Here is a 24,776-nt window from a genome sequence, read left to right as displayed (position 1 = left end):
AATGCAACTGGTACAACTTATAGACCTTTCTTAAGTATATACGGGAATAGGTACTTAACAGACATTGTTTTGGAATAAGGTCTTCTGCCTAACTAAGGAGAGACTTCAATGCTGTTATTTATCATCATTGCTTATGGAAAATTACATAAAACATTATTTCCTTTTTAAAATTTTTTGGAAATAATATACAACTTAGTTTTCAAAATCAAATAGTAACTACAAAGGCCTATTTTTTTTTTTATCCTCACCTGAGAACATTTTTCCTTTTTTTTTGTTGTTGTTGTTGTTGTTCAGATAGAGTGGGAGTGAGAGAGAGGAAGAGAGAGAGAGAGAGAAACATCGATGTGAAAGGAACACATCGAGTGGCTGCCTCCCGCATGGCCCAACCAGGGCCGGGGACAAACTGCAACCAAGGCACGTGCCCTTAGCGGGAACCGAACCCGGGTCTCTCTGGACCTCAAGCCGACACTCTAACCGCTGAGCCAAACTGGCCAGGGCTATTTTTTTTTTTAATATAGCCATGTCCTTTCCCCCTCTCTCCCCACCTCCACAGCATCATTTGAAACACTCTAACTGCTTCTTCCATTGTTTATGTTTGTATTTCTGAAGGGAATATTTATACTCTTATGTCCTGATTTATTTCACTTTAGAAATGATCTTCCTAATATAGAATTTTAAAACCCCCTCTTGTCCCCAGTACATTCTGATACACATCACCAGTTTGGGGAAAATTGATATTTAGTGTTTATATTACAGCTATGCAAATACTGTGCCCAGCTGTGCCACTGTGATCACACGTTCTCTCTTGCTCCATCCTTCATTTTTTCAAGAACTTTTGCTTCGTTTTCTTGTTTGCTGATTTTCCCATGTATTTAATAGCCCTCATTATCTAAAATGTTATTTACCACTCTTCTCCTGTGGTCATACACATTAGGTCATTTATCATATCCATTTTGTTCCTAGAGACACCCTTAAGATTTCCCTTCGACCTCTTGCGAGGCCTGATGCACACCCACCAACCAGGACTTCTCTGGAACATCACCCCGGGAGCTCCCTTCACACACACACACCACCACCACCCCGACTAGATTGATTCCTAGACCCCATGTCCTCTCCATTCATGGTCTCACCCTCCCCTTTTCTGGAAACACACATCCTCTAGTACCTTCTTGAAAAAGTGTTCATGGGAGATAAATTTGTAAGAACTTGCACAAATGAATTTTCTTTCTCTATCTTTACACTTGAGTGACCATTTGAGTGAGTAAAGAATTCTAGATTGGAAATTATTTTCTCATCATGTTGATGACATGTGTCTTACTGCTTCTGATGTTGCTACTGTAAGTTGGATGTAATTCTATGTTAATTATTTTCTGTCCAATTTTATTTTCCTCCTTCATGAAGACTTTAGAAATTATATTTATTTGCATTTTGTCTTTTTTCTTTTTTATTGATTTTTAGAGAGAGAGGAAGAAAGAAGGAGAGAGAGATAGAAACATCGATGAGAGAGAACATCGACTGGTCGCCTCCTGCACACCCCCCACTGGGTATTTGGCCCACAACCTGGGCATGTGCCCTGATTGGAAATCGAACCAGCAACCTCATGGTGCATGGGTCGATGCTCAACTACTGAGCCACTCCAGCTGGGCTTTATCCCCATTTTCATAAAATCTCATGACAAGTGTTGGTATAGGTCTTTGCTCATTAATTGTGTTGGGTACTCTATTATACCTTTAAATCAAGAAAATGCATGCACTTCAGTTCTGGGAAACTGTTATTTCTAGGATAATTCGATCCTTTCCACATCTCTCTAAAAACTGAGCTCTTCTACCAGAATATAGAAGATATGGCCACCTAGCTATATGAGGTATGGAGTAGATCAGGGATTTAAACAGACTCCATGTAGACTTTCAACCAATCTTTTTTCATGTGCCTTCAATTCCTGAGCCTTTCTGGGTGAAGCCACACATGAGCTGGCCGGCTTCTTCTGGGCTTGCCCAGAATAATTTACCAGAGCAAGAAAAGCTCAAACCTCAGAGAGTTATTCCTCATCCATCTGCTTTCTCTCTCCCACAATTTTATGGATACCTCTAATCTGCTGTCTTTTCTCCCCTTGTCTTGCCCTTTTTTATTTCTTAACTGCTATCTAAGTGGGTTATGGGAGAAAATAGATAAATATAAGCACTGAATCCACACTCTTTAACCAGGAGATTCCTATTTGTTTTTTTAAATAGAGTACTCTGGAAATACTTTGACTTTTTATTGATGAGTTACAGTCATCCTGATCACTGCTTATTAGACTATATTACAGTAGCCTCAGAGGCTATTTAAAGTGACTAATGGTGTTCATCCACACACCAAATGACCACTCCCCAAACAACTCACCCTGTTTCTTCTTAATAAGTATAATACAAATTTTCAATGTTGGTTGCCTACATTTGGCATTATAACCTTGATAATATTTTATAAAGAGTTGCTTTTCAGTTCTCAAAAAACAACCTCGTATATAAATATTGACCTGTTTATAATATGTCAGATTCTATTTGCATATTCAACTTTGGAATTTATAAGGACAAATGATATCACACATCTCAGCAGTTTGAGAATCCAGGTCAATACTTTGCAACTAAAGTTCAGATTCTTCACGTGATTCTAAAAACAGTCATGGATAACTGTAAATTCCAACATACTGGTTATTTAGCATTTTGCATAATACCAAAAGGATCCCTTAAATCAGGTGATTATTAGAAGTGCATAACAAACACTGGCATACTTACTTGACCTTTCTAAGAAAAACTGTATTTTCCAGATACTCCTAAAAATATTCATTTTCCCCCAGAAAATATTTCTTAGATTTTACTTTCTTAGATTTTATTTTCATTCACTTGCACTGGAAACTGAAGGGTGATGTTCTCTCGGTATAAAGGTCATTGTTACCTGTTTTAATTAAGGCAGCATATTGTCTGAAGAAAACTGTTTTAGTTTCCTGTGTATTTAAATGTGGAGCACCATATTTTCTCAACCTCAAATGAAAATTGAGGTAAAATCCAATCCCTATGTTTATCATTATAAAAGTGCTAATATCTAATTGTGTAGTTATATTAAGCACTATAAGTAGTTTGGCACATTCTAATTCAATATTAATATTAGTCATATTAGAGGATTTTCTGAGGTACTAATTACTAAATTTATACCAAGTTTTAAAGAAAGCATTGCCAGAAAAGTACTATTTGGCAACTCTCTGGATCTATGCAGCATTTTGTAAATACCACTGCAAAGGAACATGTTGAGGAGTGTTGTATTAAATACATCCCTAGTGAAGAGAAGCTTTCCCTCTTGGGGAACAGGGGCAGCAGCCAGGGCAGAGGCCACGTCTGGAGAGCTTTGTTGACAGTGACACTGGGCGTCCGCTCCGGGGGTGCCTTCCACACAAGGACTAGCCATCTGAACACTCTCTATTTCACAGTAACTACTACGTCCAAGTACAGATAGAGAGACAGTGTTAAAGGGTTCTGCTAATGACAGCAAAAGCCAAACTGAATCCCGTCTCTTCAGCCTCTCAAATTCGTGTTTCTGCAGTCAGGAAGGCCTCAGACAGTTCAAGAGCGCTGGTCGGTGGGTTCGAGACCGCCACCGATGAGTGGGACACAGATCTGTGACTAGACAAACCGCAGGCCGGAGGATTCAAAGGGGCTCCATCAGAGCATGACACACAACTGTATGGGCCCCAGGAGCATTTTGGGGTTCAAAATTGTCAGTTAATTAATTTGAACAAAATGGAACATCTGATAAGTGAAAGTTATTGGCTAGTCAAAGGAACTTAAAAATCCTGGTGAGCACGCTCCAAACTTTCTCAACCTACCCCTTTCCCTCAGCTACACGCTCCACAGCCAGACGATGCTCAGATAATGGCAACTGGCCCCTCAAGGCTGCCCAGCTAAGAAGCCCACCGCAAACACCAGGCCACTCCTGCAAAGAATGAAACACTGAAGCCATGCGCATCCTGTTAAACACTTCTTAATCAGAAGTGGCTGGAGTAACAACTGTGCGAGCCGAGTGAAAACAATGCAGAGGGGGAAAGGATTTGGTTCCCTGGCATCAAATGAAATAATTTTTTTATTCTACTCACTTTATTTTATTTATTTCCTAGTTAGAAAAGGGTGTTTTTTCACTTTATTTTTTTTTATTAATTTATTTTTGTTACAGATGTTTCTCCTTTTTCCCCCATTGACACCCTCCTCCCAATCCCCCGCACCTCAGCCCTGTCTACTCACTTTAAATACAACCTACTGGAAACTAGAACCCGTTGGAAATAGAACCTATCGGCTTAATTTATTTTAAAATTGCCCCACCTTTCTGTCTGTTTAATTATCTCATCTGCTCAGTAAAGTTCTATCACCCAGTTCTAATCCCTGTTTCACTGCTTAAGAAACTCTCTTAGACTTGCCCATTAATGGTGACTAAGCACTGATATTTTTCAATCGATTCCCAAAATGTGGATAAACATTTGAAAAGAAACCACATAGGCCTTAGCTCGCAAATGTGTGTATTTTAATATTCCAGATCCTATAATAAAATATCCACTATTCTATATGCATATCTTTAAATAGCTCAAACTTATCAATCAGCAGGGTGCATCCGTCCTATTTAATATATCAGTGGACTGGTAGCAAAAGAGAAAAAGTTATCTATAATAAGAAAATGAAAATAATATTTTAGGGAATCAGAGACCTTGTGACCCCCAACACAAGTTTAATCATTTACCTTCACTACACTGAATAGCAGGGAATGTTCAAGTATCAGAACAATTTGGCTATATGAATTTTTAATAGCTCACACAAAATTATACTATTCAAACTTAAAATGGCTTTGTGAGTTGCTGGGGCTGTCTGCTTTCTTGATTTCATGGGGATTTTTAGAATTCCCAGCCACAAGCCAAGCCCACCGAGGTCCATTCCCTCTGACAACAATCCTACCAAGAAGTCTTCAGGGAAGAAGGGAGCTTAAGCTGAGTCACAGTGATGATTTGATAAGGAAAGCACACAAAAACACTGTAGGAAGGTGATGTGATTATACTGTTAAAGAAAAGGACAAAGGCAGGGATTTTTATCTATTTGGTTCACTGACGGATACCCAGCACCTAGAACAGTGACTAGATCATAGTAAGTGAAATCAATACTACCTTACAACACCTAAGGAAAGAGAAACAAAGGAAAAAATGAACACATGGGACTACATCGAACTACAAAGCTTCTGCACAGCAAAAGAAATGACCATCAAAATGGAAAGGGATCCCACTATATGGGCAACTGTAATCGCCAATGATGCATCAGATAAGGGATTAATTTCCAAAATATATAGAATACTCATACATCTCAACAAAAGGAAGACAAAGAATCCAATTAAAAAATGGGCAGAGGACCTAAATAGACACCTCTCCAAATAGGACATACAAATGGCCAAGAGACATATGAAGAAATGCTCAACATCACTAATCATCAGAGAGATGCAAATTAAAACAACAATGAGGTATCACCTCACACCTGTCAGAATGGCCGCCATCAACAAAACATCAAACAAGTGCTGGGGAGGGTGTGGAGAAAAGGGGACTCTAGTACACTGCTGGTGGGAATGCAGAGTGGTGCAGCCACTATGAAAACAATATGATGTTTCCTCAAAAAGTTAAAAATTGAACTGCCATTTGACCCAGTGATCCCACTTCTAGGAATATACCCTGAGAAACCTGAAACACCAATCAGAAAGAATATATGTACCCCTCTGTTCATAGCAGCACTATTTATAATAGCTAAGATCTGGAATCAACCCAAGTGTCCATCAGTAGATGAGTGGATTAAAAAGCTGTGGTACATGTACACAATGGAATACTATGCAGCTGTAAGAAAGAAAGATCTCTTATCCTTTGAGATGGCATGGAAGGACCTGGAGAGTATTATGCTAAGTGAAACAAGCCAAGCAGAGAAAGACAAATATCACATGATCTCACTTATTTGTGGAATATAATGAACTAAACAAACTGCTGAACAAAATTAACCCAGAGATATAGAGGTGGGGTACAAACTGACAAGCCTCAGGGAAGGGGCGGTTGAGGGGAGAAGAGATAAACTACAGAACTTACTTGCATATAAGCATGCCCAATGAACATAGACAAGTTGTGGATGGAGTGGTGGAAAAGGGGAGGAGGGTGTCAATGGGGGGAAAATGAGAAACATCTGTAACAAAAAAACAACAACAACAAAAATCAATGCTACTTAATACATGAATAAGAATGGCTTATTCATGAAGCCAAGTGGCAGGACCAATCTTAAAGGAGCAGAGGATTCATGGTTTTTGAGAAGGTAGGTAAATAAATCCCCATTCCCCAACTAAGGGTTTTTTGTCCTTTGAGATATAATTGACAAAGCATAAAATTCCCTCTTTTAAAGAGTACAATTCCGTAGTTTTCAGTATATTCAGAGTTATGAAACCATCACCACTATCTAATTCCAAAATATTTTCATCACCTCACAAGGAAATTATATAATAGCAGTCATTCCTCAGTTCTCCTTTGCACCCCCACCCCCACCCAAGCCCCTGGCAATTACTAATCTACTTTTGGTCTTTATGAATTAGCCTATTCTGGACATGTCAAATAAATGCAACCACATAATATGTAGTCCTCTGTGACTGGCCTCTTTAACTTAGCATAATGTCTACAAGGTTGATCCATGGTGTAGCATGCATCAGTACTTCATTCTTTTTTTATGGCTGTATAATATTTCTTTGTGTGAAAACAGCCCATTTAGTTTATTTACTGGTCAACTGATAAACATTTGGGTTGTTCCAATCTTCTGCTATTATAAATAATGCTGCTATATACATCCATGTACAAGTTTATGCTTAGATATAGGTTTTCAATTCACCTGGATATATAACTAAGTTTAGAATTATTGGGTCATAAGGTAACCCTATGCTTAATATTTTGAGGAACTGGTAAACTGTTATCCAAAGCAACTCCACCATTTTACATTCCTACCAGCAGTGTATGAGGGTTCCAGTTCTCCACGTTCTTGCCATACTTGTTACTGTCCATCTTTTTTATTATAGCCACCCTAGAGGATGTTAAGTGGGACCCAAATAAGTTTAGAACCAAATAAGAGAGTGACACAGGACTGAAACAGAGATACAAAAATATATATCACCTTCATTTTTTATAGCACTATACTAAAGGAGAGAATCAGCAGACAATTCAATAGAACTTCTAATGCTGCACCCGAGTTAGCCAGGCTTACCCACCCAGGCACAGACAACATGGGCAACAAACCCTTCCCACCCCCACCCCCATACAACACACACAAGGCTGCCACTGTATAACTAAGAGCGTGGAAAAGTAGAGAGTGCATGCTCTTCCTACAGGGAGGTGGGTCTAAAAAAGAAAGAGGAAGGGACTACACACACACCCCAACCCCTTCCCACCAGTTACCTCGCTCTTCCGCCCCTGGGCAAGAGTGAGCAAGGGAACAGGAAGAAACCAGGGAGAGAAAATAGAGCTAGAAAAGGACATTTTTCCTACCCAAAAAGGTAGAGGGAAGTAGGGATGGAAGCACTGCATCTATCTTTTCAATCTTATACTTCTGACTAGGTGGTAGTTCTTTTTATAAGAAGAGAAACCAAAGTATTAGCAAGCACTTAAAGTTAATGGTTTACCTAAAAGGGTTTAATAGAAATATGTTACATTCGAAAAGTTCTTTTATATTGTCATATTGATACCTAATTCTTTTATAAGAACTGAAACATGAAAAGTTAACTTATTTTTAATAGGTTCATCAACAAAGTCGCTCAACAAATCCACAAAGTTGTTTTATTGTATACTGTGTGCAAAGCATTGTGCTAGAAACTACAACAAAAGCTGTTTCTCTGTTGAGTGCAGAACAAAAGTCTTCCCTATGTGCTTACAGATCACCTGGCACTCAGTCTATGCTACCTACGTGGTTGACCTCTCCGGTTCCTATATTTGCTTCACAAGGAAAAAGGCCCTTTTAATCCACTTTAATCCAGTAAAAGTAAAAGCCTAAAACTTGAGCCTCTTCTTAGCTAGAAGTGGGAACTAGGTAGGCGATATGTGGTAATGAAGTGGGAAAGCCTAGACAAGCTTCTTTAAAGTGTGGAGTCATCACTTTGTTTGAAACTAATTCCCAGAATATTTTAAATGTCCACATTTATATTTAACTTCAAAGCCAAACAGGCTATTAGTGAATCTGTTTCTCTTTAGTCATGTGAATAATAGTCTATGTGTGTGCATGTTTGTGTGCGTTGTGTGTATATACTTTTGTCTAAATGGTCTGAGATCTTTGGAAGAAAGTTTGCACGAAACAGGTTTATTTAATCTAGCTACTCTAATATGTTAATTTCCAGTACTCTGTGCAAAGACTTTCTTAAACAACATAAAATGCATTGTGAATTTTTTTAAAGTTTTTAAAAATATGTATGTAATAGTGGAAATGTGAACTTACACAAATTTTCAGAAAGAAAAACTTAATATGTAACAAAAGCCTTCAAATAATCTGCCAATTTTGACCCAGAAAATCCCATTACTAGAATTAATCCTTAAGCAATTATCAAAGATATGTTCAAATGTATCCAGAAAGCCATTCTTTAGAGTAATCTATATAGTGAAAGATTAGAAACAACCTAAATATCTATTAGTATGGGATTTTTATTTAAAAAAATTATAGAAAATAACATTATTATTTTGAAAAACAGAAGTTTAAAGAGTATTTAAACTATGCTAAAATGTTTAGTATATTGTTAGGTTAAAAATCCTACTACAAGATAGCATGCACCATAACTTCTCAGTTTTGGGGGGGGGGGGCGGTGAGGGATTATATAGACACAGACACATAAAAAACAGATTGTTACCATTAATTCACTATACATGAAGCAAGTTTGGGTATATGAGATGTTTGGAGAAAATGGGTCATAAATAAGAGAATAGCAATGAACACAAACTGCAATGAACACTTATTTTTGCCAGAGTTGAACTACTATTTGTTTTAAATTTTAGTTTCAACTAACACAAAATCTGGCTTGTCTTATTAACGATAAGGCCTCCTTTGGGGACCTCAAATGACCTCTGGAGGCCAATTAGCAATTCTGCTTCTAAAGTATATATCTATAAAGTTCTGAGTGAGAAGTTTGGATCAGGTTACTGCAGCCTGCAAAGGTGGCTCATTTGCTGAGTCTATAAAGTTCTCATGCAATCTCCTCTACTCCTCACTCATGACTCAGCATCTGCAGTGCTCCCAGCACCAGCACAGGGACAGAAGCTATGGCTGTACAAGTGCCAGGAAGCATCATTACTTTGCTTGATTTAGCATTTCTGCTCACTTCCACAGCATAACTTTTAGGGAGATTCAAACACCCCCCAGATGCAGCTTAAGGCAAAATTTGACAGACTGGTAAAAATAATATATATGGAAGTTCTTAATCTATGGCCGAAAAATCCAAAGGTTTAGAATGCACATCAAATTACAAATATGTCCACTATTAACTGAACAGTTATAAATCCTGAGCAATGTCATATACCCCTGGGCAGTATTTAAAATTAGATATTGCTGGGACGCTACTGGACTGGCAAACGTAGTTCTCTGTGCTGCACGACCCAGCAAACCCACACATGAAAGGTCCACTTTTCTGCTGATACTCTTTAGCAATTTAGAAAAAGAGAATCCAGCCCAGCCGGAGTGGCTCTATGGATTGAGCAGTGTCCCATGGACTGAGAGGTCCTGGTTTTACTCCTGGTCAGGGCACATGCCTGGGTTTGGGGCTTGATCTCCAGTAAGGGGCATGCAGGAGGCAGCCATCAATGTTTCTATATCTCACTCTCTTCCTCTCTCTCTAAAAAAAAATCAATAAAAACATATTTAAAACAAAAGAAAAAGAATCTAATAATTTCCCCCAGTTTGGTTTGTTTCCCTCTGGGTCCTCCTCCATGACCTTGATATCTGGTGTGGATTTGCTGCAGATCTGGGTCTGGATGTAGCCAATCCAAGGACTTTCACCTTGAGTGGTAGAGATCACTGTGTTCCTTACATACCGATAACCTCCTTCTCGTTTTAACCTAAACCCACTTGCTCCTTTGATCCTCCATGAAGAGAACAAAAGTTAACTTCCAATTGAAGGAAATCAGTACCCAATTACCTGTATATTAAAATACTTGCTGGTAGGTTTATTTGTCCTCTCTCTGCCTTCATTTCTTCCTTTGCACAACAGAAATAATAATATCCACCTCAAAGAATCGTTCCCCTACCTGTCCTCTGCCCTTCTTGGGCACTTTCGTCACTCAGATTAAACACTCTTTCTAACAACCCATCCTTATCATTTAGTTTCTATGACCATAGCTTGGTCATCTACTAATTTAGGATGTTGATATGGAACTGTATAGCTCTTTCTACTGTTCACTTACATAAGATACTGTATGTAAAACCAAAACAAGAAATGTTTCTTTACTGGGATAAACACACAAAATCTCTACTGTTAGCTTAAACATCTGTAAGTTCTAATCAATTTCTCTTAAATGCATTTAAACTTTTTAACTATAATTTTTTTGTATCATTGTATAAGAGAACAGGCGATTTTATTGAGATAGACATCAAAACAAGGCAGTGTGCATTGAACAGTTCTATGAGTAAGTATATTTATACTATAGGATTTCCATATGCTGCTAACCGTACCTTAGAGTATTGGGGTTTCCCATTCTCATAGTGAATCTCCACATAATCAGAAGACAGCAAACCACTACAAAGGAAAGAAAATAGAGTGATTTCTGCATCTAAGATACTTAGAGGTTTAAAAATAATCAGCTCAATAAATGGATGTGAGGGGCATGTACACAGACAGGTAGCTACAGTCACAAAGAAGGTCATCATCAAGTATCAGTGTTACCCAGCAACAGATCATTCCTCACTCTGTTCAAAACACAAGAGACAGATAATTTAAGGGTAAACTTCTTTTATACACACTATTCATCATTTGATTGACATGTCAATTAATATAGAACAAACAAAAAAGGCAAGGAACAGGAGACAGGCCCTATGAAATCCCACTGTAGTGCTGTGAATAATTAGAATCTCACAAAACATGATCACTGAGAACAGAATAAAGGCCAGGTGGCAGGCTTCCCTGGCCACATGGTCCCTAACCCCACTATTCAACTCTGCCATTACATCACAGCCACAGGCAGCATGTAAACCAAAGAGCACTGCTGTGTTCCCATAAAGTGCATCTGTGACCACTGACATGTGCGTTCCACATAATTATCACACATCATAAAATATTCTTCTTTATCTTTGTTCAGTTATTTAAAAATGTAAAAAACATTCTGAGCTGGGGAATTCGGCACAAGGGCCATATTTTGCCAACTCCTGAAATAAAATGACAGTTAAATACATAGATTTGAAGTCAGACCAAGTAGGATTTCAAGCCTAACTCAGCCCCTGAACAGTGGGTGACCGTGGACAAGTTACCTAAGTCGGCTGTTCCGTGAGTCAAACGGGCAGGAGAAAGAGTGTGAATTTCACAGAACACGGTGAGGATTACATGGAAAACGCAGACACAGTGCTTAGCCCAGAACTCAGCACTGAGCCCGTGCTCAGGAATGGCGCTGAGGTTGTCACTCTTGATTCTAACTCAGCTTCTTCAAGCACATTTCTCCCCATACAACGTGGGACAGAGAAAACATGAGCATCTGGAAGAACGCCGGACTGTTTTAGAGCATGTAGAGTCTCGTTTGAACTCTGCCACTAGAAATAATAACAAGTGACAACTCACATTTACTGAACACTTACCGTGCCCGAGGCCCTGCTCTGAGGACTGTAATCCGCAGGGTAACTGAAGGACAACAGTAGGTTCTACTATGAGCCAGATGTGTGGCCTAAATTTAGTCCTCCATTTCCTCTTCTACAAAAGGAAGAGCTGGAGCAGGTCCTTTCCTGCTCTGATGGTCTGTTTTCTGTAATTCTACCTAATTGTAGGTTTTCTCCTCAGGAACTCTGGATGCTACTTTTTTAACCGACATATGGGAAGACTCAATGATTTGGCATCATTTTGAGGCCTGCACCTGAGGCAGTTCTGAAATGAGCGAATGAGCCCTGGCTGGTTTGGCCCAGCAGTTAGAGTGTCAGCGCACAGACCAATGAGTCAAGGGTTCGACTCTGGTCAAGGGGATGTACCTCGGTTGCAGTTCGTCCCCGGCCCTGGTTGGGGTCATATGGGAGGCAACAGGTCGATGTGTCCCTCTCACGTTGATGTTTCTCTCTCTCTTCCTCTCCCTCTCTCTCCCCCACTTCCCACTTTATCTGAAAATAAATAGAAAAATATCCTCGGGTGAAGATTAAAAAGTAAATACATAAATAAAGAATATTTCAAATGAGCAGATAAGGAGGCTGGAGGAGGCGCAGGGCCAGTGGGCAGAGGACCTGGGAGTCACCCGGGCATGTCAGCATGGCCTCCTGTATGAGCTCAAGGGCAACCTTCAGAATAGAATTAAAGCGCATGCCTGTGCCTTGGACAGGTTTTTCTAACGAAATCACTAATCCAATGTGTATCTGTAGACGATTCTACATTCGAGACTAAATTATGGCACCTATTCATTCCATTTAAAAAACCTAAATAGTAGTTAAAATAACAAGAATTATCGACTTTAAATTTGGGAACACCTGACAGGGTGCAGAAACTTCTTTCATGTCCAGTTAATGAAACCAGCTAGCAGCACTGTGAACACACAGGGCTGGCGATAGTAACGTTTCTCTGAGGAATGCTTCCATCACACTGCACCCTACCTGCCTCTCCCTACAGGTCACTCGGTACTTGCCCTATTCTCAACCATACAATCACTGAAGCATGTCTGGGAGTTGCCAATAAAAGTAATTTTAGACTGCTACTATTGCTTGTAATTACAAAGGCAGATAGCATTCTAAACATTAATTGCCAGATTGATAAAGGTCACTTTAATTATCTTCTCCTTTTTAAAGGACCTCGCTCCCACCCCCAATGTACATATTTATTTCTAATATCCACTGCATCTGGGAATACTAAAGAAGAAAAATAGCTCCTTTTCTTGGAGCCTGTGACAGCCACTAATAGACACACAGTAACACCCTGTGCTCCCCATCTCCTCCTTACTCCACTTTCCCACCTCCTATAACAGCCACACCCCCTTGCTCCATCCTTTCCCCCCCGGCTGACCACAGCAATCTCTCCCTTAAAACGGTTCCACTCATCGCATCTCGAGCACTTGCATGACGCCTGGCGCACAGTAACCTAATCAACATTGCTGGGTGAGCAAACATCTACCAACATCTACTAGATGCCAGGCCTACACCATGAAGGGAGAAGGACTTCTAGAGTTTTGGAAAATAACTTGAATCCCTTACTTTAAAGAAAGAGCCATATGCTTTCTTTTCGGTAACCTTGTCCTGCGAGGCTCTGGTGGGATAATGGAGCATGTTGTTCAGAATGAGATTGCATAGAGAACAGGGCCTGGGGCTACAGGAACACTCCTAGGAGAGACACACACTGGGCCCCAGGTGAACCATCTGTTCCACATGAGTGAAAAAACATTCACCTGCCTGTAAAACATAGCTGAACTACCAGTCTCTAGAACACCCAGCTCTGAAATGAAAATGTTGAGCCCTCGGGCTAGATCCCTGATGAGGACATTGAGTGGACTGCTGAGGGCAGAAGAAGCCCTTCCAAAGGGACCCAAAGGTCAATAGGGTGGGCTTTTCTTCACCAGCAGAGCTAAGGAAAATCTAGAAGAAGAGTAGCAAGCACCAAGGCTTAACAACTGGATGGTCCTATAATTTATCCAAATCAGGACATTTCTGGGAGGAAAAGGAGGTATATTAATAACTATGCTAGGACTAGAGACATAAATCAGGAAGGAGTTTCCTGGGGAAATGAGACACATGGTTCCTACATACAGGTCCAATTTAAGGTACACACATCAAGTTCTACATGGAAGGTCAGGTGAGTCTGTGGGTGAAAAATACCCTAGAGACGCTACTAGGCAAGCAGTATGTATGTCTTCGTTTTGGGGCTCTGTGACTGTTTTACATGGCCACTGTTTTAAGACAACCTTGAGCAGGCACCTTGGGTTCTGGGTTCTCTCTCAGCACATACCACAAAGAGGTGGATGTGGGAGAGGAGTCGTTATGGACACTCAGAAGCTGTGAATCCATGATCACTGGAGCACCCTGGACATGTCAGGTCTGGACCAGCCCTGCTCCTTGCTACTCAATGCCTTTGTTCCTAAGTAAACAGTGGCAAATGTCCTAATCCAATTCTCCTTGGTAAAACACATAAATTAGTGCCATATGTGTTCAAACTGGAATGGGAACAGAAGTCAATATTTATGTGACCAAAAAGTGAAAAGTGATGTACAGAAGAAAAGAAGCACCACTAATATCCATTTTCATAATTCACTCATCCGATTATCTTTTGTTCGACTGTATTTAACTTCTCAATACAGGGAACCCTGATCATCCCAAATGATCCGTAACAGATTCACCCAAGAAGTCTGCCGCCACCTTCCCCACCAGGTCTCACGTTCATTCATTTCATGACAACAAATGCCGGTCACTGTGGACATTCTCAGCTTCGTGGAGCTTCAAGCATAACAGCACTATACAGTGAAGCACCATGCCCGCTCTCTCTTTACGGCTTCTCTTTTTTCCTTTTATTAACATAACTGTTTTTAATTTATCCAAAACTTACTATAAGATGTAATGAAGGCAGACACAGTGTAAGCCTGTAATCTTGCGATAACCCTCTGCCTTTACATTGCTTTCCTTTTTGAAAACAATAGGCTTAAAAGTACAATGCTGTCTCAATCACTTTTCTCAAGTTTTAAGAAAAGGTTACTCATCCCACCTAAAAACACTTTTATACCAAAAGCTGTTTCAACTAAAAAATATATATACCTTGAGTATAAACAATACAGGAGGACTTTTAAGCTATGTTTAAATATTGTAGGCATGGGCCCACCCGATATGGCTCAGTGAACTGAGCGTCCTCCCATGGACTGAGAGGTCCCTGTTCAATTAGTCCTGGTCAGGGCACATGCCTGGGTTGTGGGCTCCATCCCCGGTAGGGGGCATGCAGGACGCAGCTGATAGAGGTTTCTCTCTCACTGATGTTTCTATCTCTCTCCCTTCCTCTCTCTCTCTAAAAAAATCAATAAAAACATATTTTTAAAAAATATTGTAGGCATGGAGAAGTAGGGATGGAAGAGTGTAGAACTATGTTAAGTGGATGCAAGTCATTATAGATTGAATTGAGGCTTTGCATTAGGTCACACAGATGGCACGATAGGCAAGGGCTGGGGAACCGGGGCAGTTTCACAGGAACAGGGCTGCAGGGGAAGAACACTCCCAGCACAGGCAGGATGGAGGGGTGTAAAGATCTCTAAGGGTCACAATGAGAATTTAATGAGTTTCTAAACCACAGAAGAGGTTGCAATGGAAATTTTAATGTGTGGGCACTCCTGTGTCTCATGCACCGTAATATACTTAAGAACACTCTGGTATGATAAAAACAGGAAATACAGGCAGGCGGCAAATGACTAGTGGGAGGGGAAGTTAGGAGGGATATAAGGGATAAACTTGAGGTGATATCAAAGCTGAGCACCCGACTTTCGGTCAAGATGGCCGGTAGGTAAACACGGTATCGCGTCCTCCCACAACCACATCAAAGTTACAACTAAACTACAGAACAACCATCATTCAAAACTGCCTGAAATCAAGCTGAATGGAAGTCCTACAACTACGACATTAAAGCAGCAGCAACATTCAGACTGGTAGGAGGGCGGAGGCAGACGGGCTGCTCCCACACCCACGTGTGGCGGATAAAAATCAGGAGGACACCTTGGCTGGGAAGGTCCTCCCTGAGGACTGAGGGGTCCCCGTCCCACACCAGGCACCCCGCTCAGGGTTCCAGTGCCAGGAAGAGAATCCCCATCACTTCTTCCTGGAAAAACCAGCGGGAACTGAGGCTCAGGGAAGCTGAGGCAGCTGGAGCCCCAGGCAGCTCCTTAAAGGGCCCGCGCACGAACTTATGGGACTCTCTCCCTCTAAGTTTGGAGGGGAGGCAGCTCGAGGGGCACCAGAGACACACAGGGAAGAACTGAGCTGTTTGGCACTGGAGCAAGGGCTGGAGCGGGGTCTTTCTCAGGGACAAATGTGCTGTCAGAGGCCTTTGTTCCTTTGGTGAGCCGTTCCCTGGGGCGGCAGACAGCCGCCATATCTGGGACTCCAGCAACCTGGCTCACACTGGGAGCCCCGCCCTGGTGATTCCCTGAGGCCCCGCCCCGCCCAACTTTCAGGCCCACCCAAGCTGTTGCCAGTTGCTTTACCATAGCATTGGCCTGTCTTGGATCCTGCATGAAGTTTTCCTAAATCCTTTCAAACAAGCAGCATCTGGTCTCAGCTAGCCCCATATCTCTCGTTAAGTAAGACACAGGGAGACAGCCAAAATGAGGAGACAAAGAAACAGGTCCCAAATGAAAGAACAGAACAAAACCCCAGGAAAAGAACTAAGCAAAATGGAGATAAGCAACCTAACAGATGCTGAGTTCAAAATACTGCTTATAAGGATGTTCAATGAATTTAGTGAGAACCTCAGTGAACTTAGTGAGGGCCTCAAGAGCATAAGAAAGGACCAGTCAGAAAGGAAGGATGCACAGTCAGAAATGAAGGAGGCACTAACTGAAATAGAGAATAATTTATACAGATTCAATAGTAGAGTAGGTAAAGCCAAGAAGCAAACCATTAATTTGGAATATAAAGAAGCAAAAAACACCCAATCAAAATAGCAAAAAGAAAAAGAATCCAAAAAATGAGGACACTGTAAGTAACCTCTGGGACAACTTCAAGCGTGCCAACATTTGCATCTTGGGGGTGCCAGAAGGAGAAGAGAGAAACAAGAAATCAAAAACCTATTTGAAACAATAATGGCAGAAAACTTTCCTAACTTGGTGAAGGAAACAGACATACAAGTCCAGGAAGCACAGAGAATCCCAAACAAGATGAACCCCAAGAGGTCCTCACCAAGACACATCATCATCAAAATGCAAAAGGTTCAAGACAAAGAGAGAATCTTAAAAGCAGCAAGAGAAAAGCAGTTAGTTTCCTACAAGAGAATTTCCATAAGACTGTCAGCTGATTTCTCAAAAGAAACTTTGCAGGCCAGAAGGGAGTGGCAAGAAATATTCAGAGTGATGAAAACCAAGAACTTACAACCAAGATTGCTCTATCCTGCAAAGCTGTCATTTAGAATCGATGGCCAGATAAAAAGTTTCCCAGACAAGAAAAAGTTAAAGAAGTTCATCATCACCAAACCGTTATTACATGAAATGTTGAAGGGTCTTTTTGAAGAAAAAGATAAAATATATGAACAAACAAAATGGCAATGAATACATATCTATTGACAATTGAATTTGCAAACAAAATGAACAGGCAGAACAGAAACATTCTCATAGATACAGAGAACATTTTGTTGGTTGCCAGATGGGAGAGGGGTTGGGGGAATGGGTGAAAAAGTTGAAGGGATCAAGAAGTACAAATTGGTTGCTAGACTGACAAACCTCAAAGGGAAGAGGGTTGGGGGGGGGGAAGAAATAAACCAAAGAACTTATATTTATATATGCATAACCAATGGACACAGACAACAATGTGGGAAAAGGCAGGAGGGGGACGGGAGTGGGGAGGAGGGGGTCATCGGGGAAAAAATGAGGAACATCTGTAATATATTCAACAATAAAGAAAAAATAAAATAAAAAACATTTTTAAAAAATTAAATAAATAAATAAATAAAGCTGAGCACCCAGCCCTGCTGGTGTGGTTCAGTTGTTGGGCGTCAACCTATGCACCAGGAGGTCACTGGTTTGATTACCAGTCAGGGCACATGCCTGGGTTGCAGGTTCTTTCTCCAGTAGAGGGCGTGCAGGAGGCAGCTGATCACTGTTGATGCTATTCTCTCTCATCAATGTTTCTATTTCTCCCTCTCCCTTCCTCTCTCTCTAAAAAGTAATTAAAAAAACAATAAAAAACATTTTTTTAAAAAGCTGAGCACCCTGACTCAAGCTGGCTTGAAAAGCCAATAAGAATTGCCAATTAACAATTCCCTTTTGAGAAGTTGGCACTTTTAGTTAAATAAAAATAGAAGCATTTTTAGTTAAATAAAAACGAAAGATGTTTTATTTCTCCTCTCCAACTTTTAAACCAGACCATATGACTGCCAGTATTTATGCAAGTATACCAGTAATTTTGAACTTCCTCTATAATAGAATTGTAGTTACTCTCACATATGTCATGCAACAACAAAAATTTTAAACCCAAAGAAAACTGCATCCAGTTAAAGATGGCATGCCTGTTGAACACAGTTACACATAACTGAAACACTTTGATGCATAATTTTCAAATAATGAATATGATAATTTGTCAAATAGAGCTAGTCTAGCTTATGTTCTGATCTGCCCAATATTTAGTTATTCAATTATTAAACCAAGCATCACACACATGATGAAGTTGTAGGGAATGGATATGGATTCATTATTATCAACCTGGCCTTCTGATAACCTCATCTAGAGAAATGATGCTCCTCTAAGTCCAGTTCTTACCACATCCTAGAACTCCCTACTTCTTTCATTTTTAATATATAGAAAAACTGCACACTTGTTTATCTGTTCTACACACGCATTCTATAAGTTTAATGTAATCCCAAACAAAATCTCAAAAAGTTTTTAACTCGACACAATTATTCTCAAGCTCATCTTAAAGAACCAATGTTTATGACGACTTAAACTGTTTTAAAAGAACAATAATGGCAGGATCTTACATACTGCTATAGTAACCACAAGACAGAGGGCAGGGTCTGAGGACACAGACAGCCCAAATGGAAGAACAGAAAGTTGAGAACAAATTCAAGTTCACATCAAAACTATACAATATGAAAATGATGGCATTTTTATTTTTTATTTATTAATTTGTTTTTGTTACAGATGTTTCTCATTTTTCCCCCATTGATACCCTCCTCCCCTTTCCCCCCACCCCATCCCCAGCTTTGTTGTCTATGTTCATTGGTCATGCATAATGCATGTAAGTTCTGTGGTTTATCTCTTCCCCCACAAACCGCCCTCCTCTGAGGCTTGTCAGCCTGTACCCCACCTCTATGTCTCTGAGTTAATTTTGTTCAGCAGTTTGTTTAGTTCATTATATTCCAAAAATAAGTGAGATCATGTGATATTTGTCTTTCTCTGCTTGGCTTGTTTCACTTAGCATAATACTCTCCAGGTCCTTCCATGCCATCTCAAAGGATAAGAGATCTTCCTTTCTTACAGCTGCATAGTATTCCATTGTGTACATGTACCACAGCTTTTTAATCCACTCATCTACTGATGGACACTTGGGTTGATTCCAGATCTTAGCTATTATAAATAGTGCTGCTATGAACAGAGGGGTACATATATTCTTTCTGATTGGTGTTTCAGGTTTCTCAGGGTATATTCCTAGAAGTGGGATCACTGGGTCAAATGGAAGTTCAATTTTTAACTTTTTGAGGTAACACCATAATGTTTTCCACAGTGGCTGCACCAGTCTGCAGACTGTGCAGACTAGCAGTGTACTAGAGTCCCCTTTTCTCCACACCCTCGCCAACACTTGTTGTTGCACAGCAAAAGAAACAACCATCAAAACAGAAAGGGATCCCACTATATGGGAGACCATAATCGCCAATAATGCATCAGATAAGGCGTTAATTTAAAAAATATATAGAATGCTCATACAACTCAACAAAAGGAAGACAAAGAACCCAATTAAAAAATGGGTAGAGGACCTAAATAGACACCTCTCCAAAAAGGACATACAAATGGCCAAGAGACATATGAAGAAATGCTCAACATCACTAAACATCAGAGAGATGCAAATCAAAACAACGATGAGGTATTACCTCACACCTGTCAGAATGGCCGCTATCAACAAATCATCAATGATGGCATTTTTAATTGGTAGAGGAGAAGAAAGAAAGAATAAATATGTTTGGAACAAGTTGACTAAACATTTTGGGAACATTATATCCCTACATCAAACCTTACATCAAACGTTTAATATGCTCATTAAAGGAAGGTATGTTTAAAAGTAAAGCCATAAATTTACTGTAAAAAGAGAGCTGAATGTTAAGGAGACACCGTTTAAGCATGACATTAAACCTAGAAATTATTAATAGAAAAAGATAACTATAAAAATGTCTTAAATGTTCATAAGTTATAAAAATACCATAAACAAAATTTCAAGACAGAAAAAACATTTACAAAATATATGAAAAACAAAGGGTTGTTATCTTTAACATAAGGAGCCGAAAACAAGTAAAAACAAACAACCCAACAAAAAGTAGGCAAAGAACATGGACAGGCGATTCACAAAATTTAATGTACCAAATACAATTCACAGAAAAAAGAAAACGAGAATACTAATGGTGATCAATCATATACAAATCTCCCATTGTATTCGTAATAAAAGACCTATAAGTTAAAATAGCCACAAGGGACCACTTTCCCCCATCAGTTTAGAAAATAAAAATGAATGATAGTAGCCAGAGCCGACGAGAACAGAGAAAAAGTGGCACTCCACACACTGTTGGGAGTGTGAATTAATATGCCTTTCTAGAGGGCATTTAGCAATAGCCATCAAAAGCCCGGAAAGCATGTTCACGCTTTAAATCCATAAGTTTTTATAATCTTATAAGTGCTACTTACAAAGGTTTCCTGAGGAAATGATTAGACAAGAATAAATACTGGGCGCAAACACCACTACTCTCTGCAAATGATGAAGATGCAAGTAGTTTATATTTTTACAGACACTCAGAAAGATGGGCAAGATGTTCACATCATCACTCAATGAAAAAAAACAAATAAGAAAAGATTATGGTGTTTGGTAACTTAAAAATGTGTTTACAGCCCTGGTCGGTTTGGCTCAGTGGTTAGAGCGTCGGCCCGAGGACCAGAGAGTCCCAGGTTCAGTTCCCGGTAGGGGCGCGTACCTCGGTTGCAGTTTGTCCCTGTCCCCATGGGGTTGTGTGGGTGGCAGCCGATCTATATGTCTCTCTCACATTGATGTCTTTCACTCTCTTCCTCCCTCTCTCCTTCCCACTCTGTATGAAGATAAATGCAAAAGTGTCCTTGGGTGAGGATAAAAAAGAAAATGTGTTTATATGTGTATGTTCACGTACACAAACACACCTGTGCAGATGTGCACAGGAATAGCATAGTGGGCGACTGCCTCCTGTAAAACTTTCAGTGGTGTTTATTTTCTTTTGTTGACCCGTAATTTCTAAAGTGTTTACAATGAATATATGTCACCTATTAAAATAAGAAACTACAATAGAAATTATACTTTAAAAAAAAAATTGTTTCCTTTATTGATTTTACAGAGAGAGAAAGGGAGAGGGAGAATGTGATAGAAACATTAATGAGCGAGAACATCGATGGCCGCCTCCTGCATGTCCCCCACTGGGGATCAGGCCCACAACCTGGGCATGTGCCCTGCCCGGGAATCGAACCGGTGACCTCCTGGTGCATGGGTCGATGCTCAACCACTGAGCCACACCGGCTAGACCAAATTAAGCTTTTTAAAGGAGAAACATAGGTCTTCCAGGAAGGAAATTAATTAGTGACTAATTTCAGGTCGAGGAAAGGAAATGAGCCCCAGACATTGGCAATACCACCAACCACACAGGGAGCAGTGGCCAGGCCTGGAGGCCTCTGCCCCCTGAACTCAATGCAACCAACATTCCCTGAACACCTGAAGAAGGTTGGGGTGAGGGCAGGAAGAAAAACAAGAAATAACTGTTAGCCTCAAGGTGATTATAATCTCATCATTAAAATAAGACAAGGCAGCATATACCCTAATATCCTAACACAGTATCAAGCTGCTCCAAAGGGAAATTGATTTCCACTAAAATGATCAGGAACTTTTCCAAAAGAAAAGGGCCAGGACAAGTTCATGGCAAAACGTGGACAGGAAAGAACAGATTGTATAGGCAAGGACCAGCGTGTGCAAACACATGAGGCAGGACAAGGTTGAGAGCCATATTCAAGGAGCGGCTAAAGTCCAGTGTGGCCAGGCCGTCAGTCACAGAGGGATGGTGTTAAAGAGGCAGATTGGGGCCAGACAGTACACGCTTTAATTAAGCACAGAGTTGGATCTTTAAAAGCGAGGGGCACTCTAAGGTTAGGACTCAGAACTTGGAAGGCCAAACACAGCTCCCCCTTTATAAGAGCTGAGAGCAAGTGCATTTATGTCCTCAGAAAGGGCAGACTTTAGGGCCTGGGAAGGGCTGAACAGGAACAAGGTTCATTTAATGGGTCAGTTAGAGCCATCCACAAAGTAATTAATGTTAGCAGCAGGAGACAATGGCAAGAGACCAGCAAAGACGGGAAGAAAAGGCCTTTCCACATGTAAAAACCTGTAGCTTTAACTTCTTCACTCATTCGATTAATGGCTGAAGACTGAATGGGAGAAAAGCGATGAAGCAGACGAGGGTCAATGTTTCTATCTCTTTAAATATTTGTATTGTAAATTAGAGATGTTTTTCCTAAAACATGTTATGCAAATGCTAGTGTGAACTTTGCAATTTTAGGCTGTTTTAACAGCATATGATTTTTATAAAATACACAACTGTCCTTTATGTGCTCGTTTCCTCTATTTTTATCCTACCTGAGCGTCTAACCCTTTATTTCTCTTGTGCTGCCACAATCTGAGCATGCATGGTATCTGCTGGCTGAACGAGACCCAAATCCTCTACAGAGCAAGTCCCACCAGACAGACTAAAGACAAGCTTGCACAGCCCTAAGAAAGAGGCGTTTGAAGTTGTCACCCTAGATTTCTCTGTACTAAGCAAAAACAACAGTGTGCAGTTATGGTCTCCTTCATACACATAACACAGGGACGTTTAGAGATGATAACCACAGTCCTTCCTAAATATTAATATGTTTAAGAAATTATCCCAATGTAGCAATTAGAAGCATATGCATGCTAGCAAACCAATATCGCAGATAGAGCACAACACAGCAAAAAAAAAAAAAAAAAAAAAAAAAAAGAAGAGGAGGAGGAAGAAAAAGAACTTTTTAATGGTTTCAAGCAAGCACAAAATGATCATCATACAAAATAGCACCTATTTTTAAAAATTACCTTCTGAGCACATTATTCACTGAGCCTTTGATTATTTTTTTAAGTCATAATTTGCCTAAAGGCCAACTAATTTCTCCAAACAAAGAGAATTTTTCATTCTTCCAAATTATGTACCACTTCAAAATAATAACACAATAACAGACTTCTGAAATTTATTACAGAATTTATTACAGAAATTCATTATAGAATTTATTGGAAAAATTACCATTCATTTGTAGCTTCTCTAGAAAAGGAATTTCTTCCAACTAGCGTGCATTTTCAGATTCAGTGCAGTTTATCAGAGCACTGAGTGGGTTTTTTTCGTTTTGCTCACTGTGATCGCCTCAGTCATGGAAGAACACCTGAACTAAACAGGCACCCAGAGCTATTTGTTTGTCAAATGAATTAACATAAACTAATGAATAAATGGGTAAACAGGAATCAAGAGAACCAATTCCTAGCCTTTTTCTGATGCCAATTGTCTCTGAGAATTTGGAGATGTCCTTAATGTTGTGGAGCAAGCTTTCTTTCTAATAAGAATGTTAGATTATAGGATCTCTAAAGAAACTTCCAACTCTAAAATAGTGGCTGTATGACTGCAACCATGTCCTACCCTAAAAAATATACTTGTGCTAAACTGGAAGCTGGGACTGTGTATGCGCACAGCTCATCAATTTGCTGCATGCTTTATCGAATAATCAACTCCCCGCACACTAGGCCGATACACAGGGACTTCAGGTCAACCCTTCCAGAACGGTGCTGAAAGAACAGTTCCACTTGTGCTTCCTGCGTACTGTAAAGAGCTGCTTTATAATTTTTTTCTAATTCTGTGTATTTCTCTGTACCTCAAACAAAAAACACTTCAATTTCTAAGGTGTCAAATTATAAACTCTTTTGACACATTAGATTAATAATGAACAAAAAACTTTCGGAGAAACTAATCTGAGAATGATCAAGGTCTGCTAAAACTACATTTGTGTTAATACCAACCTACTTAAGTGATGTGTTGAAAATCAGACAACACAATTACAAAATGGTAACTTGATTGTAAATAAAAATAAATCAAAAATTTAAAGTCATACTAACATGCTTTATCATAAAGATACTAAAAAACAAGGATAACAGAAAAATAAGTATTTATGATAAGTAGTTATGATAAGCAAATTTCATGAGATGTGATGTCACTTTGGAAAACATGTATAAAATAGTGATTACAAGTGATCAATTTAATCTATTCCAGTCTAGTTATACAATCTGGACATTTTGTGTAATATAACAAGTGAATATTCATCTTTTAAGAGCTACTCAGGCCCAGCCAATGTGGCTCAGTGAATGATAGTCAACCCATGCACCAAGAGGTTGCAGGTTCAATTCCCTATCAGGGCCCATGCCCAGGTTATGGGCCCAATTCCCAGTGGGGGGCATGCAAGAGGCAGCCCGTCGATGTTCTCTCTCATCGATGCTTCTATCTCTTTCTCCCTCTCCCTTCCTCTGTCTCTGAAATCAATAAAGAAGAAATATTTTTTTTTAAAAAAAAAGCTACTCAGATCATTAAGTATT

At 39.9% G+C, this 24,776-nt stretch overlaps 1 protein-coding gene across 1 annotated transcript in view; it reads right to left on the bottom strand.

Moving 5' to 3' along the window:
- Window positions 1-24,776, bottom strand: part of ADAM23 (ADAM metallopeptidase domain 23) — a 161,658-nt gene that overhangs the window by 65,617 nt on the left and 71,265 nt on the right. Inside the window, exon 4 of the mRNA XM_036254350.1 lies at window positions 10,728-10,791. Within this exon, the coding sequence (XP_036110243.1) occupies window positions 10,728-10,791 (64 nt within the window). The remainder of the gene's footprint in view (window positions 1-10,727; window positions 10,792-24,776) is intronic.

Source organism: Molossus molossus, unplaced genomic scaffold (assembly GCF_014108415.1).
Source record: "Molossus molossus isolate mMolMol1 unplaced genomic scaffold, mMolMol1.p scaffold_m16_p_11, whole genome shotgun sequence".
In the NCBI taxonomy this organism is placed as follows: domain Eukaryota; kingdom Metazoa; phylum Chordata; class Mammalia; order Chiroptera; family Molossidae; genus Molossus; species Molossus molossus.
This window is presented reverse-complemented; position numbering and strand designations above follow the sequence as displayed.